This window comes from Oncorhynchus gorbuscha, linkage group LG26 (genome assembly GCF_021184085.1).
Source record: "Oncorhynchus gorbuscha isolate QuinsamMale2020 ecotype Even-year linkage group LG26, OgorEven_v1.0, whole genome shotgun sequence".
Taxonomy (NCBI): domain Eukaryota; kingdom Metazoa; phylum Chordata; class Actinopteri; order Salmoniformes; family Salmonidae; genus Oncorhynchus; species Oncorhynchus gorbuscha.
Genome location: NC_060198.1, coordinates 14,538,825 through 14,554,226, shown reverse-complemented (window position 1 = coordinate 14,554,226; position 15,402 = coordinate 14,538,825). Strand labels below are relative to the sequence as shown.

At 42.1% G+C, this 15,402-nt stretch overlaps 2 protein-coding genes and 1 non-coding gene across 6 annotated transcripts in view; 2 read left to right on the top strand and 1 right to left on the bottom strand.

The window, feature by feature from the left end:
* The first annotated feature begins 103 nt into the window (after nt 1-103).
* trnar-ccg lies at nt 104-176 on the top strand. Its single transcript has one exon. It is a non-coding gene; the product is annotated as a tRNA-Arg (tRNA).
* Nucleotides 177-1,622: 1,446 nt separating this feature from the next.
* Nucleotides 1,623-9,421, top strand: LOC124016125. The gene is made up of 5 exons (XM_046331654.1): nt 1,623-2,002; nt 4,225-4,845; nt 4,927-5,013; nt 5,381-5,572; nt 6,733-9,421. The coding sequence occupies exons 1-5, from the start codon at nt 1,939-1,941 to the stop codon at nt 6,918-6,920; spliced, it is 1,152 nt and encodes a 383-aa protein (XP_046187610.1). The 5' UTR covers nt 1,623-1,938; the 3' UTR covers nt 6,921-9,421.
* Nucleotides 9,422-11,890: 2,469 nt separating this feature from the next.
* LOC124015031 (nucleosome-remodeling factor subunit BPTF-like) overlaps nt 11,891-15,402 on the bottom strand; it is a 58,150-nt gene continuing 54,638 nt past the window's right edge. For 3 of the 4 annotated variants that reach the window (XM_046329883.1, XM_046329884.1, XM_046329885.1), the window contains exon 32: nt 11,891-14,279. In XM_046329883.1, coding sequence (XP_046185839.1) covers nt 14,243-14,279 — 37 coding nt within the window. In that variant the 3' untranslated portion in view covers nt 11,891-14,242. Of the gene's footprint in view, nt 15,317-15,402 lie in introns of all 4 variants that reach the window. The other variant, XM_046329886.1, reaches the window with a different exon arrangement.

Sequence of the window (15,402 nt, the reverse complement as noted above, 5' to 3'; positions counted from 1 at the left end):
TTGATTATGAAACCAAATATACACAATTCTATCAAATTCTACACACCTTTATCATCATGTTTTTAATTTTATAAACTTCGCCTGCGATAACTGGGAACGTGATGACCCAGTGGCCTAATGGATAAGGCATCAGCCTCCGGAGCTGGGGATTGTGGGTTCGAGTCCCATCTGGGTCGTATTTAGCTTCCGTTTTACGTGAAATGACACAGAAAGAAGTAAATAATAGCAAATGATTGTTAATAGCTACATGGAAGATAAAACCGGGGAATGCACTCCGACTCCAAATGTTACTGCATTAAACTATGGAGCCTTGACCCACGAAAATGTACCATATAAATCAATAAATACGTAGCAATAAGGTTTAATCACAACTTTAATGCTAATGTTTGAAATATGCAATACCCCAAGCGTCGCCTCAAAGTTTGTGACATTGTGTCCAAAAGGGGGCAGTGGTTCTATGCGTATGACTTTTACCGGTATCTATGCAGTACGGTGTTGTGCCGAAATCTCCACCCTGACAGTGTATTAGGCAAATATATTTATTTATAGACTAATACACATGAAACAAATAGCCAAACCGAAAACTGCAGATATTACAAGTGCCTTTTAATGAAACGCAGCCTAACGCGATCATTGACAGCTGCCATAAAGGACACTTAAAAAAAATGCTTTCTGCTACTAAGATCAGTGAAATGTAGGCTAAACTGACAACGGAGTGAACAGCAGAAATCTCAACTAGCAGGCAAGCCGCAGCAATTAAGAATTGAGTGTGTGTGTGCGTTCTGGCAGAGGGGGAGATTTTCGGCACAACACCGGCACGGGTGTCTGACTGGGCGATTGATCTAGCGGACCTGCTCTCATTTCCGGCAGAGAGGAAGAGGCGAAGCCAAAGGCAATGCTTTGGCAATGTTAACATATGTTTCCCATGCCAACAAAGCCTTTTGAATTGAATTGAATGAATTGGGTCCAAAATCTGTCTTCTCCAGCAGGTGGCATTTAAAAGTTTTTGTATGGAGGTCAATGAGCGTGTCGAATTTAGTTAACAAAAAAATGTAATGCCTTATTTGCTACGTGTGGATTATTTGATCGAATATACGTTTCGTAATGATTACGTTGTTACGAGTGTACTGATATAAGTAGGACACGTGACATCCTGGCAACTTTGAGAAAAACACGTTATATCGGAATTGTGCCTGGTTGTCACTAGTTACTACAGCTACAAAGTAAAAAAACACACGCTTATTTCTAAAATGTCTATTTTTAAAATGTTATTTTAAACCTAACCATTACCACATTGCTAACCTTATGACTAACCTTAACCTTAAATTAAGACCAAAAACAGCATTTTTGTTTTCATTAATATTTATTCTAAACATGTTCTGATTTTGTGGCAGAAGTAACTAGTGGAAACGTTCCCACAATAATCTGTCACACTTGATTTAGCCTCCTCTCGACTGCCTCCCATTTTTTGAAGACATTTATTTTCACTGTTTGAGCGGGCACTGGAGTATCTGGTCAATATCATGGATAATCTGTATTGAGGATCAAAGCCAAGCCAGTACTTTTCAGAAGCAATGGCTAACTGTGAACTTTAAAACCATGTTACTTAAAAAAAATACTGTTCAAATGCGACAGCCTGTGACAATCCGTAATCACTAATAATCATTACCATCAGTAATTAGTGGAATTAAAGGCTGAAGTCTGGGCCACGTTTTTTCCAAAGGCCCCACACACAGTAGCCTACTAAAGACCGAAGGGTGTTGCATGGATATAATTCGGAATTTAATAGGACCTCTATGGCTTCATGAATGAAGTGTCTCTGATGTCACGTTGTTTACCTCTGCGTCGGAGTGACACGCCTTCCATTCCAGGCATATAAACCTCAGGAATTCAGGCACTCCAGCAGACTTGGAAATTGATCCAAAGCTACTTTTCAGGATGACAGTGATTATTCTACTCCTGCTGGTACTTGCGTTGACATTTTCTGAAGCGGAGGACAATGGTAAGTCGAGTAACAATTCTTGCTGCTTTCCAACTGTGTCTAATCACATTTACATTTGACATTTTAAGGAGAAGAATGGTGACAGTGTTATTGTAGACCAGAAGATCCATTATGAAATAGCCATTGCTTTTAAAACCAACACACTTAAACTTTTTTGTTGTTGTTCTATCTATTGTAAATGTGATGACATGGTGCTTTTTAAAGCAATCGAAACATTTTCTCAGATGTGCAATAAAGAAATAGATGTATTGGCTTATCAAATCGACATTTTATTTATTTATCACTTGCGCTGGATACAGCTAATGTAATAGACATGACTAAATGCTTGCTTACGAAACTTTCCCAGTGATGCAGAGTTTAAAAATAATAATACAAAATAATAGTAAGTAACACACGAGGATTCAAACAAAATACACAAGAAGGGAGCTATATACAGTGAGTACCAGTAGCCTACCAGTTCAATGTGCAGAGAGAGGTACGAGGTATTTGAGGAAGATGCAGTACGCACATGAAGTGAAGGTAAAGTGACTAGGCATCCGGATAGATAATAATATGAGTAAAATAAAGAAAAGATTAGCAGCAGAAAATTATGAGTGTAAAAGTGTGTGTTTATTGGTATGCGTGTGTGTGTGTGTGTGTGTGTGTGTGTGTGTGTGTGTGTGTGTGTGTGTGTGTGTGTGTGTGTGTGTGTGTGTGTGTGTGTGTGTGTGTGTGTGTGTGTGTGTGTGTGTGTATATATATATATATAACATCGAGCAAGTGTGCGTCGGGTCAGTCAGTGCAGAGAGTTTGGGATCCAATAATTGACTATTTAGCAGTCTGGCTATTCAGCAGTTTTATGGCTTTGGGACAGAAGCTGTCTCTCAGCCTGTTGGTTTGAGAGCTCTCTATGGCTTGAGTGTCTGGAGTCCTTGGCATTTTTTCTGACCTTTGACACTGCCTGATATACTTCCTGGATGGCAGGACTTTATGTATGTATATGTATGGAAGTACATTTTATGATAGATGTAAAAAAAAAAAAAAGGTTTTTCACAAATTAGCCTATACATCTCGGACATATCTAATTCAATCTTTGTATAGGTCACTTTACAAAAATATAATCATCTGAAATGTGCATATCATAAAGCTGGAGTTAACAAAAAGAGTTACATTGTCATAAACTGACAATTTTTTTTACAACTATCGTTGTCAGGAAGTTAGATCTAGTTCGTATTACAAAGCATACTGCCACTAGACATGTACGTAGTTTAGCAGATGATCTTATCCATAGTGACTTACAGGAGCAATTAAGGTTAAGTGCCTTGCTCAAGGGCACATAGACACATTTTTCACAAAGTCGGCTCCAGGATTCGAATCAGTGATCTTTCAATTACCGGACCAACCAACGTGCTTAACAGCTAGTCTACCTGCCACCCCATAATGTCGATTTTGATCATTGAGGCTACAACGATTAACCTGTTAATGTTTTACTTTACTTTGAAGTGTTTGGCTTGTGTTGGCGTACTTATAACAACTGGATGAAAATGTCTTTAGAAATAACTATGTAATATCAGTAGATTAGATCATGAATAGTTCAAACAAAACAACAACAAAAATCACAATTGAATATGTGCAGTGCATTTAGCATGCTTCAGTTCAGTGCATTTAGCATGCTTCAGTTCAGTGCATTTAGCATGCTTCAGTTCAGTGCACGGCACTCCATTTATTTGTGACCAGGTTAGTCTTATTGAGATGAAATATCTCTTTTACAAGAGACCTGGCCAAATATCATCGCAAAGTTTCGGGACACGTTTACAACATAATAAAACGGCGAGCGTTACAGTTTTAAAAGCATACATTTGAAAGATTGAGCAGGCAAGATACTTTGGGGAGGTGTGGTGCATCCTGGGGTCAGAACATTGACAGCCCTCCACTTCATTGTCCACCAAAAGGTTTTACCCTGGCTTTAAACACATTCAAGGACACTAGCACCTGTCATTTCATGCCCTTTGGTAGTTCATTCCAAGTGGAAGGGGCAGAGAACTGGATTGCTTTTTAATTTTTTTTTATCCAGCTCTGACAATTTAAAAGAATATTGATAGTCTCAAACTATTGTTTATATTAAGAAGCAGTCAATTGTACTCATAACCTTATGATGGAGGTATGAAAAAGGGGCCATTGATATTATAAAGTTACAATATAATGCTGGGTGTAACTGGATTGTCCTCGCTTGCTTTATCCAGAGCTGTTCTCCGTGATCAGCACCCCCCCTGAGAAGGGCCAGAGTGTTTTACCTGGCCAGAACCAGAGCACGAGGCTAGGGGTCAAAGACCGCTCTCTCCCCATCAACGAGCTCCTGGAAAAGGGCAGCAAAGTCGGGGACTCCAAGTACGTCCTCCACCCCCTTCCTTCGGGGGTCTGGCCCAAGGACAGTGACCCTCGCCCCGGCCTACACAACAAGAGCAAGAAGGGCCCTAAAAATGACCGCCTGATTGAGCACAACAGCGAGAAAAAGCGCGGCGAGGCGAGTCTAGTGCTTCCCAAAATGCCACTGACCGCTGCCACCAACCGCACACAGAAAATAAACGTGGACCCTCACCAGGACCCCCACACCAACTTCAACAACCCCCCACAGAGTGACCCGGACAGTCACCCCAACTCCAGACCCAGGGGCCAACCTCACTCGGCCCCCTCCCCTCGCAGGGACCCCTCAACCAGAAAGCTGGACCCGGAGGAGAACCGCCCTGGGGGGAGTTCCAGTCTGTACCAGTCCGGCGGCGCCACCCGGAATAACAGCCGCTCATCTGTGCTCCTCAACCGTCGCTCCTCCAGCCTGCTCTACCATTTCGACATTCTGAAACGAGGTACCGAAAATGACACTACACCCCCACACTATGTATGGTACAAAGTGAGCTGTGACAGTTCTTTGTCTCCCTCTCTCGCAGAGTCTGACTTCCCTCACGAGGCCGTCTGCATGAGTGAGTGCAGGAAGGAGAAGGAGGAGAGAGAGCACTACTGCTACAGTGAATTTGGTAAGTGTGTGTGTGAACGAGGTTAGACTATTGTATCAAAGTGAGATGGGTGGCCTGGCCACCATCTTCCAGTGATCTCTCCATAAAGACCAAGTGAAGTGAAGGGATGGGAAAAGGGGACAAAATAAGGGTATGACACAATGTCTGGTGTTGTCTATTTGAAACCTGCCAATCATGCTGTAGTTTAGACTTTGGTCATGTAGAGTCTTCTCACCATGGTGCAGGGTGAAGTTGCCTCAAAACGCTGATCTTGGGTCAGTTTTGTTGAGCCTAGATCTGTCCCGATGAGTGCTCTGTGCTACTCTCCACTTTAGAGTTCCAAACAGTGACCTTTACTTTCATTTGACCGTTTGCCTTTCCATTTCAGCCGTCAATGGGGTCGTTCACGACATAGACGTGGTGCGTAAGGGGATTAGACTCCTCACACTGATGGTGAGCAGCGATGGCTTCTACAAGATGGGCCGCCTCTACGTCACTCCAGACAGCTTCTTTCTCAAAGTGCGTCTCCTTGTCCTGGACACCTACAAATGTAGCAAGCCTTGTCCTGACATCAAACTAGGTAACTGTCAACTTAAGGAACTAATGAATGCATCCCAAATAGCACCCTATCCCCTAAATCAGGGCACTCCAACCCTCCTGTTGGTTTTCAATCCAACTCCAGTAGCAACTAACCTGATTAAGTTCATCAACCAGCTAATTATTAGAATCAGGTGCGCTAGATTAGTGTTGGAGTGAAAACTTACGGTAAGGTAGCTTTCCAGGAACGGGGTTGGAGTGAAAACCTACAGGAAGGTAGCTCTCCAGGAACGAGTTTGGAGTGAAAACCTACAGGAAGGTAGCTCTCCAGGAACGGGGTTGGAGTGAAAACCTACAGGAAGGTAGCTTTCCAGGAACGGGGTTGGAGTGAAAACCTACAGGAAGGTAGCTCTCCAGGAACGGGGTTGGAGTGAAAACCTACAGGAAGGTAGCTCTCCAGGAACGGGGTTGGAGTGAAAACCTACAGGATGGTAGCTCTCCAGGAACGGGGTTGGAGTGAAAACCTACAGGAAGGTAGCTCTCCAGGAACGGGGTTGGAGTGAAAACCTACAGGAAGGTAGCTCTCCAGGAACGGGGTTGGAGTGAAAACCTACAGGATGGTAGCTCTCTAGGAACAGGGTTGGAGTAAAAACCTACAGGAAGGTAGCTCTCCAGGAATGGGGTTGGAGTGAAAACCTACAGGAAGGTAGCTCTCCAGGAACGGGGTTGGAGTGAAAACCTACAGGAAGGTAGCTCCCCAGGAACGGGGTTGGAGTGAAAACTTACAGGTAGGTAGCTCTCCAGGACCGGGGTTGGAGTGAAAACCTACAGGATGGTAGCTCTCCAGGAACGGGGTTGGAAAGCCCTGCTCTATATAGTGCTCTCTGGACAACAGTAGTGCATCATATAGGGCAGGAGTATTCAAGTCCAACCCTGGAGATCTCTTCTACCTGATCATAAATTGCACCCATCTGGAGTCCCAGGTCTAAATCAGTCCCTGATTAGAGGGGAAGAATGGGGGGGGGGAGCAGTGGAACTGGCTTTGCGGTCCAGATTTGAATTTGAGGGATTCCCAATACATTTCTCCATGCTATGTGGTATGCTACTATAGTCAATGGTACTGAACCCATGTCTACCAGTTGAGCAGAGTGACCAAATACTGAATTCACTGACACTCTCTCTACCCCCAATGCTATTCTATAGGTAGCCGGTACATTATAATGGGTCAGATCTACCACCGGAGGCGCCACCTGCCCAACGACCTCCTGGCCCTGCTGGGGGGAAAACTGAAGCCAGGGGACGGCCTCCTGCGTAGCAACAACTACGTCAAGCGCTTCAACAAGAGGAGACACCAGAAAGCCCTGGAGGCCACCCGCTCCAAGTGTAGGTAAAACCAAAACAGACTTTCCCCCTGCAGTGGCGGAAAAGACATTGCAGTCGTCAACATGAAGTGACTGTGACCTATAACCCCTACAGCATTTCAGCAGAGACGTAGATGGACGAGGCCAATATGTTTGTTTTTTTCCGGCATGGACCTCCTGCACTTGTCTGTGTCATAATCCAGGTTGAGTGGTAATGTTTTTGCTTGTCTGTCTGTACAGTCTTTACCTTGAGGCTTTGCGTCCTCCTTGATAGAAGACACAAGTGGAGTCTATATCAAAGGTCCTCGTCTTTCAACCTCTGCTTGAACTATTGCCCCATCAGATTTCCTAAATGGATTTTTATTTTCTTTAGTTTTCAAACGTTTATTTAACTAGGCAAGTCAGTTAGAACAAATGATTATTTACAATGACTGCCTACACGGGCCAAACACAGACGACACTTATTATTGTGAATGAGCATCGAGTTGGCTAGAGGGCACACTTAACAAAGATAAAAAGATGAGCTCTCTAGTATTTCTCTACTCTAGTCATTTATTAAGATGTCATAGTACTGAAAATGATAATTTATTCATGCCTGGTACTTGAATCGGTCAGATCAGTGCCTCTCAAATTGGTTTATTTTACGATTGAAAAATTATACCAGTGAACCCAGAGTTCTGGTTCAATGGAATAATTCAGGTAGAGGACATTTTCATTGGCTAATCCGATGTAAAACAACTTTTCATCAGAATGTTTTAGTTGTCCCGTATCAACACTTGAAGATGGTGTCTGAGCATGTGAATGAAGCCCATATTTACCCTGAGTGAGGAAGACTTCCGACTCCAGCCCCACTATTCACACGAACACACATCTTCAATTTGGCTTGTTCCAAGTTATCCTAGTCATCCATGGGAAAGACGATCTGTTCAGATCTAGATCTAATCACACTGGTGATTCTCCAATGGCAAGTGTCCAATCACATTTCCCCTTTAGCACTTGGTAGGAAACTTTAAAGGACTTCCTATTGCCTGAATATACAATAACAGAAATCTCCTATTTATGCCTGTAAGAAAAGCTGTCAAATTTTCATACTGTTTTTTTGTGCCTGTCTTTTGATTGCAGGAAATGCACTTTTACTGTATGTGAAAAATAAGAGGGGGGGGGGGTGAAAGACTGGAAAAGCATCAGCAACAAACCCCAGGGGAGGAAAAGTTGAGAAGACAGAAAAGAGACTAAAATCAACCTATTTTTCTAATATTAAAGATGTGTACAGTTTGAAATATCCAATGGAGAAAACAGACTTCATAAGGGAAACTGGTGGTATTAGTGTTTTTGTAAATCTAATCAGGGGAATCTGATCCCCAGCGCACCTGGACACACAGGGCTTCAAAAAAAGTGCGGCTCTCCTTGCCGGTTCTTTTTGGAGATGGTGGGGTGGGGGCTAATGCCACCTCTGGCCTTTATTTGTTCATACACACACACACACACACAAACATGCACACACACACATCCAATGGGGCAAAAGCTCAAAGGAGGCATGGTGAAAAAGAAAGAAGGAAAAGGTTATAGCGCCTTCAGAAAGTATTCACACCCTTTGACTTTTTCCACACTTTGTTGTATTACAAAGTGGGATTAAAATTGATTTAATTGTAATTTTTGGAAGGTGGAAGAATAAAAAAAAACATTTATTACAAATTTATGAAAAATTAAATACTAATATCTTGATTAGGTAAGTAAGTCTCTAAGTGCTTTGCACACCTAGATTGTACAATATTTGGCCATTATTCTTTGTAAAATTCTTCAAGCTCTGTCAAGTTTGTTGTTGATCATTGCTAAAAAGCCATTTTCAAGTCTTGCCATAGATTTTCAAGCCAAATTAAGTCAACACTGTAACTAGGTCACTTAGGAACATTCAATGTCGTCTTGGTAAGCAGCTCCAATGTAGATTTGGCCTTGTGTGTTAGGTTATTGTCCTGCTGAAAGGTGAATGTGTCTGTTGGAAAGCAGACTGAACCAGTTTTTCTTCTAGGATTCTGCCTGTGCTTAGCTGTACTCCATTTATTTTTATCATAAAAGTCCTTGCCGATGACAAACATACCCATAACATGATGCAGCCACCACCATGTTTGAAAATATGAAGACTGGTACTCAGTGGTGTGTTGTGTTGGATTTACCCCAAACATAACGCTTTGTATTCGGGACAAAAAGTTAAAATCAGCAATAGCCTCATGGTGAAATCCTTGAGAAGTGTTCTTCCTCTCTTGCAACTGAGTTAGGAAGGACGCCTGAATCTCTGTAGTGACTGAGTGTATTGATACACCATCCAAAACCTAATGAATAACTTCCCCATGCTCAAAGGGATATTATTATTTTATCCATCTACCAATCGGTGGCCTTCTTTGAGAGACACTGAAAAACCTCCATGGTCTTTGTGGTTGTATCTGTGCTTGAAATTCACTACTCGATTGGGGGACCTTACAGATAATTTTATGTGTGAGGTACAGAGATGAGGTAATCATTCAAAAAGAATGTTAACCACTATTATTGAACACTGAATGAGTCCATGCAACTTATGTGATTTGTTAAGCACATTTTCACTCCTGAATTTATTTAGGCTTGCCATAACAAAGGGGTTGAATACTTATTGACTCAAGACATTTCAGCTTTTCATTTTTTTAATAATTAAAAAAAGTGTTCTGCAAAAAAAAAAAAAAATTTTTACATTATGGAGTACTGTGTGTAAATCGGTGACACAAAATCTCAATTTAATACATTTTTAAATTCAGGCTGTAACACAACAAAATGTGGAAAAAGTCGAGGGAAGTGAAAATCTCCTGAATGCACTGTGTGTACATACATCAAGACAGAGAGAGAGACCCCCGGGCTCTCTCCATTCCTGAGGGAAAACTTTGACTGGATGATAAGATAGACATCCAGGCCACAGACCCTTGGTCTGGCCTGTCATCTTTGACTATCCTCATACTTAAAATGAGCGAAAAGCCAAAGGTTTGCACTGTGTGCACATATCTCATCTCATACTACATGGAACTAATAAAAGATGCATTTGTTATTTACTCATTGGGTGTCGGTGTGGTCTGTGGGTCTATTCATGTGCTATCGGTGGGGGCGAACACTCGGCCGAAGCCTTGCAAACACACATTCTTGAATGGCACCACAGACTGACATATATAATCACTTTTGGATTCATTCCTGACCAAGATGGCTGCCATCATGAACACATTCTGGAATTATGAGGGTCTATGACATCAGCCTCTCTAGTGAATTATAGGATCTCTATGTATGGTGCACACAGATTTGAACTGGAGTGTATAGTAAAACAAAATACTGTTTCAATCCTGATGATAACCCCTGGTGATTAAGTGCCCCAAAACAGGGTCATAATTGTGGTGTAATAGGGGCTCTGTCTGGCCTAGGGAATAAAATACTGTTTCAATCCTGATGATAACCCCTGGTGATTAAGTGCCCCAAAACAGGGTCATAATTGTGGTGTAATAGGGGCTCTGTCTGGCCTAGGGAATAAAATACTGTTTCAATCCTGATGATAACCCCTGGTGATTAAGTGCCCCAAAACAGGGTCATAATTGTGGTGTAATAGGGGCTCTGTCTGGCCTAGGGAATAAAATACTGTTTCAATCCTGATGATAACCCCTGGTGATTAAGTGCCCCAAAACAGGGTCATAATTGTGGTGTAATAGGGGCTCTGTCTGGCCTAGGGAATAAAATACTGTTTCAATCCTGATGATAACCCCTGGTGATTAAGTGCCCCAAAACAGGGTCATAATTGTGGTGTAATAGGGGCTCTGTCTGGCCTAGGGAATAAAATACTGTTTCAATCCTGATGATAACCCCTGGTGATTAAGTGCCCCAAAACAGGGTCATAATTGTGGTGTAATAGGGGCTCTGTCTGGCCTAGGGAATCATTTTTGAACCGAGCCGTTCCCATGCTTTGAAGTCCATCTGGGAACATAGCTGGAGGGAACAGATGCAGGCGGGCAGGAAACGGGAGCCCGCTCGCATCTCGGCTACCATCACAGCGGGACAACATTCCTTATGGAGAGGAATAGGGATAAGGGGTTGGGGTAAGGGACGAGGTGGGAATTTGTCCTAGTTCCTTCCTGTGTGACAGAGAGAGCGAGAGAGTTCCAGCCCCCAAGCCACAGAGGAATTGATGGGACTTGTGGTCATCTGTAGTCCATTTGGTGTCCATGCAAAGCTCTGGATTCAGTTAGGGGTTTGGAGTGGAGGGGAAGCGTGAAGAAGGGAGCGAGGGAGGGGTGTGTGTGTGTGTGTCTCTTGGTGAGAGGAGAAGGTTAAATGGAAAACTCCACCCAAACTATCTTTTGGTATTTGTTTCATTAATCCATTGTTGATATAGTCCCAAAATAGCCCATATGATGCATTTTGCAACATATGATGAAAAACACAGAATCATAGGACGCAAAATGCATCATACAGGACTATATCAACAATGAACGAAAGAAACAAATAACCCCCCTCCAAAAAATGTTTTGGGGTGGAGTTTTTGTACAGGGGAAATACAATGTGTGTGTGTGTGTAGGGGGGGCATAAGTGCTGCCCTCAGGCATCATCCCCTGCTCTTGTCTGGGTAGAAGTTGCCTATAGGCCCAGATCTAGGATCAGCTAATCCTCCCCGAATGTCTTATCTTTTCTGGAACCCAGGAAGAGGAGCTGTTGTTTTCACAGCGGCTAATGGGGATCCTACTAAATACCAAAAATACCTGAAACATTTACAGGAGGAAATGCAGAGAAGCTGCCTCTAGATCAGTGTCTGAGGCAACTTAACCCAACTCCACTGTGGAAAGGGATGAGAAAGGTACAAACTACTTTAATATTCATTACATATTCCTGACCAAGTGACCTGACAGGATAAACATGTCCGGACAAAACTCCTGGCCCTTTAAACACAAATTAATTACAACATAAGCATGTAAAAACAAAGATGACAGCACATTGGACAATTGATGTCAAAAACATGACTTTATTATCTAGGATGAAATGTCCTATCAAGTACAAAAAAGGATCTCATAAGAGTTGCCACAATCTGTTAAAAACATATAGTATTTTCCCCCAGTTATGTTTCCTCTTACATTTACTAAAAAAAATGAAATATTTTCAGCGATATGAATAAATAACAACAGATATTGTGATGAAGTTATTAAGAGATGTGTAGAACTGGTTGGTTCTTAAAAAATAAAAAAACTCTTCAAAGAGTCAACATTCCCCGCCCGGTTTTAAATCAATATGCACACAATATGCAGCACTTTTAATATAAAGGGCAATTTTACCTAAATGTAGAGTCCACTATGACAAAAGATATTCTCTATCTATTGAATCTACAGGTAGGCTTAGTTGCTGGTTAAGACGGTCAAAAAGAAAAGTACTAACTCTATAAAAATCTCTATAATCTCTGTTTATCGACAGCCATATTATACAACATGAAATACAAAATGGTGGACGATGCATGTAAGAATAGAAACTGGAGTGCATGGTTTGAAATGCAAACAGGTCAGTGAATAGGACTGACAGACGGTCACCTCATCTCTCAACTCAGTCCACCTCCGAAAAAGTTGTTGGCACTTCAAACCAGGGTTTCCGTTATTTCCATTTCAATTTAGTTAGTAAACTAAAATTCCAATGAAAATGGGAATTTCAGTTCACTTCCAAAATTGAAATGAAAATTTACCCCAACCCCTCTTCAAACCTAAGCCTAAGACATTAACTAAGAGCACCAATGACAACTCCAAAAATGCCCCCCCCCCCCCCCCCCCCCCCAACAAACAGTACTGCCTCGACACAATTATTACAGAAGAGTTCCAAATATGATCAAAATGGCCAAGAGTTCCTAAAGAAATCTTCATACAAACCCCAACTTAGTATGAAGATTCTTCAACGAAGGTTGACTTCCTGATTTACTGTTGTAGACCACAGCATGTTTACTTGATGCAGTGCAGAACTCAAAAGCATTTGACTTAATCCTTTATAGGGGGGCCTGTGAGTTGAGAGATGCATGTGATCCAACCTTCTTGACAAACCATTGGGGGAGAGAGAGAGGGGGGGGGGGAGGGAGGTTGCGGTGTGGATGGTCAGTACACTTAGGTTAAATATGCCCTTTTAACGACTGTCACATTCTCCATGTCCATCCTCGGTTATTTTCCCGTCGAAAGACTTGGGGGAGCTTTTCTGGTTTTCATCGGATGAATGTCTTCAATTAAAAATGTTCGAGAAGCCTCGACATGGCGAGAAATAGAGCTTGTTTTCTCAATGTCGGCTGTCGTTTCACAAATATTCCCGTTTTAGGTGGTAACAAAGAAAAAGGAAAACAGAGGTTCAACATCTGAAAAAACAAGGTTTTACAAACAGGACAGCGTTTCCACATTGAGACATTACATAGAAATGGTAACTTGGGACTCTCTATGGCCTGTTTGGAGGTCAGGGCACATACATCTTCAAGGTGGCACCATGTGGGATCTGATCTAGGATCAGCTCGTTCCAAACACAAGCAGCCAGACAGGTGTGTGTGTGCGATTTAGACCCATTTTGAATGAGGAAACAGAGACAGCTGGAAAATGTCAGTGGTTGTCATCCCAAATGGCACCCTATTCCCTTTATAGAGCACAACTTTAGAACCAGGACCCATATGGCTCTGGTCAAAAGTAGTGCACTATATAGGGAATAGGGTGACATTTGGGACATACACAGTCTGAAATGGGAGTTGACCCCAGGGAAGGAAGAATAGCTGATACAAAAGAGATGTGAGATTAGTTAAGGAATTAACAACTTGAAAAAGAGTCTACTGCTGCCTTGTTTCGTACTGCCCTTGAACAGCCCATTAGCTTGAGTTCAGATTTTTTTCCTCCCGCCATCCCTCCATTTCATCCACCAGACCGGAAGTGTTTGAAGGGAAGGAACCAGGCTGTGAACTAAAAGTCTGAGCCTCCCTCCCCCTGTTTGTTGGTGATGTGGTATCACCCATCATGAACACTAAGGGTTTGGATAATGGAACCTTCCACTGCCAGTCTCTTCTCTTTCCACGGCCATAGAGGTGGTTGAGGAGTGGCGAGGGCTCATCCGGTTTGGTACCAAGGCCGTTCGGCCCTGAAGCACGCGTCGCCTACGATCTTCGAGGAGTGTGTGCTGGTTTTAAACAGGGGGTTTGACTCCCACTCCCAAGTCCGACAGGTGTGGTATGTGTGTGGGGACAGGTAAGAAGTAGCCTGGCTTCCCCATTGGAGTATGAGTGTTCAGGGGGAACCACATTGGCAGCCATTTTGACAGTAAGCTTTAGAAGGAGTGCGTGCGGTCTGTGTATTCTAAGAGGCTGTAGACTGCAGTTTGTTGTTATGAGACCTACAGAACGCAGAGAGAAGGGGAAACAGTTGATGTGATCGCTTGACGTGCTTAAAAAAAATTAAAAATAATAATTTTAAATTAAAAGCTTGACAAATCACAAAATGTGCATGAGGGAATACTAAAACTATTATTGGATGCCAGTGGGGTCAGACGTTTGAGCAGAGAGAGCAGCCATGTTGGTGTTACATTAGTTTAATGTTCTAGAAGGCTTGTATATACAGTGAGAACATACCATTTAAAACGTGGGACAGTCGAGTTCACCAGAAATGAACTGCAAAGCTACACAAAATACTATGACCTATATATATATATATATATATATCTTAGCATTTTTTCTCTCCTTTTGAACACATAATACGCCTTCACAAAAGGATATAATATGCACACAAAACAATAATGTTATACATGAATAAATCAGATAAAAGACTAACTGGTAAACTTTGCTAATCTTTTTAAAAATGGCAAGCTAAGAGGAGGTACAATCTTTGCACTTCATCAATACAATAACCGTCCTCCGTTAAATTCAATGACAGGTCATCTGCACATGTGGAACTGACTTGAAAGCAACATTACATGTGTGAGAAATAAGTTTTGACATTTGAGCAAAATCTAATCCCAACGATGAGGTTGTCAACTAACCTTCTCGATACTTGATATTGTGCCTCACAAATCACCGGATTGAGATATAAACCCAAATGAACTCAACTTCCATCGAATATCTGTTGTCTGTGAATTGAATGTAGGAAAAAAAAACCTAACAGATGTTTCCCTTGATTGCTGTTTGTGACCAACATGGCTGCCATTGTCAAATGGAGAAATGTTTTTAAAGTGTCTTTCCTTCTAAAAATACAAAAAAAACACACCAACGTTGTGGTTTATACTGTAAATATACTTTCTTACAAATAGTTTGACGCTGTTCTAAAGAATTAAAAACAGCAAGGTCCAGGATAGCCTAATGTTTTTTTTTTTTTTTAGAGTGACCCCGGCACCCAGCTCAGATTCCAACTACAAGGCCAGACTTATGACATCACAATCTGTAAGAGAGGGAGAGAGAATGGATGACATAAACACATGCAGGTGGAAGCACATGACCATAAGGACGCAAACACAGAATGCAGGG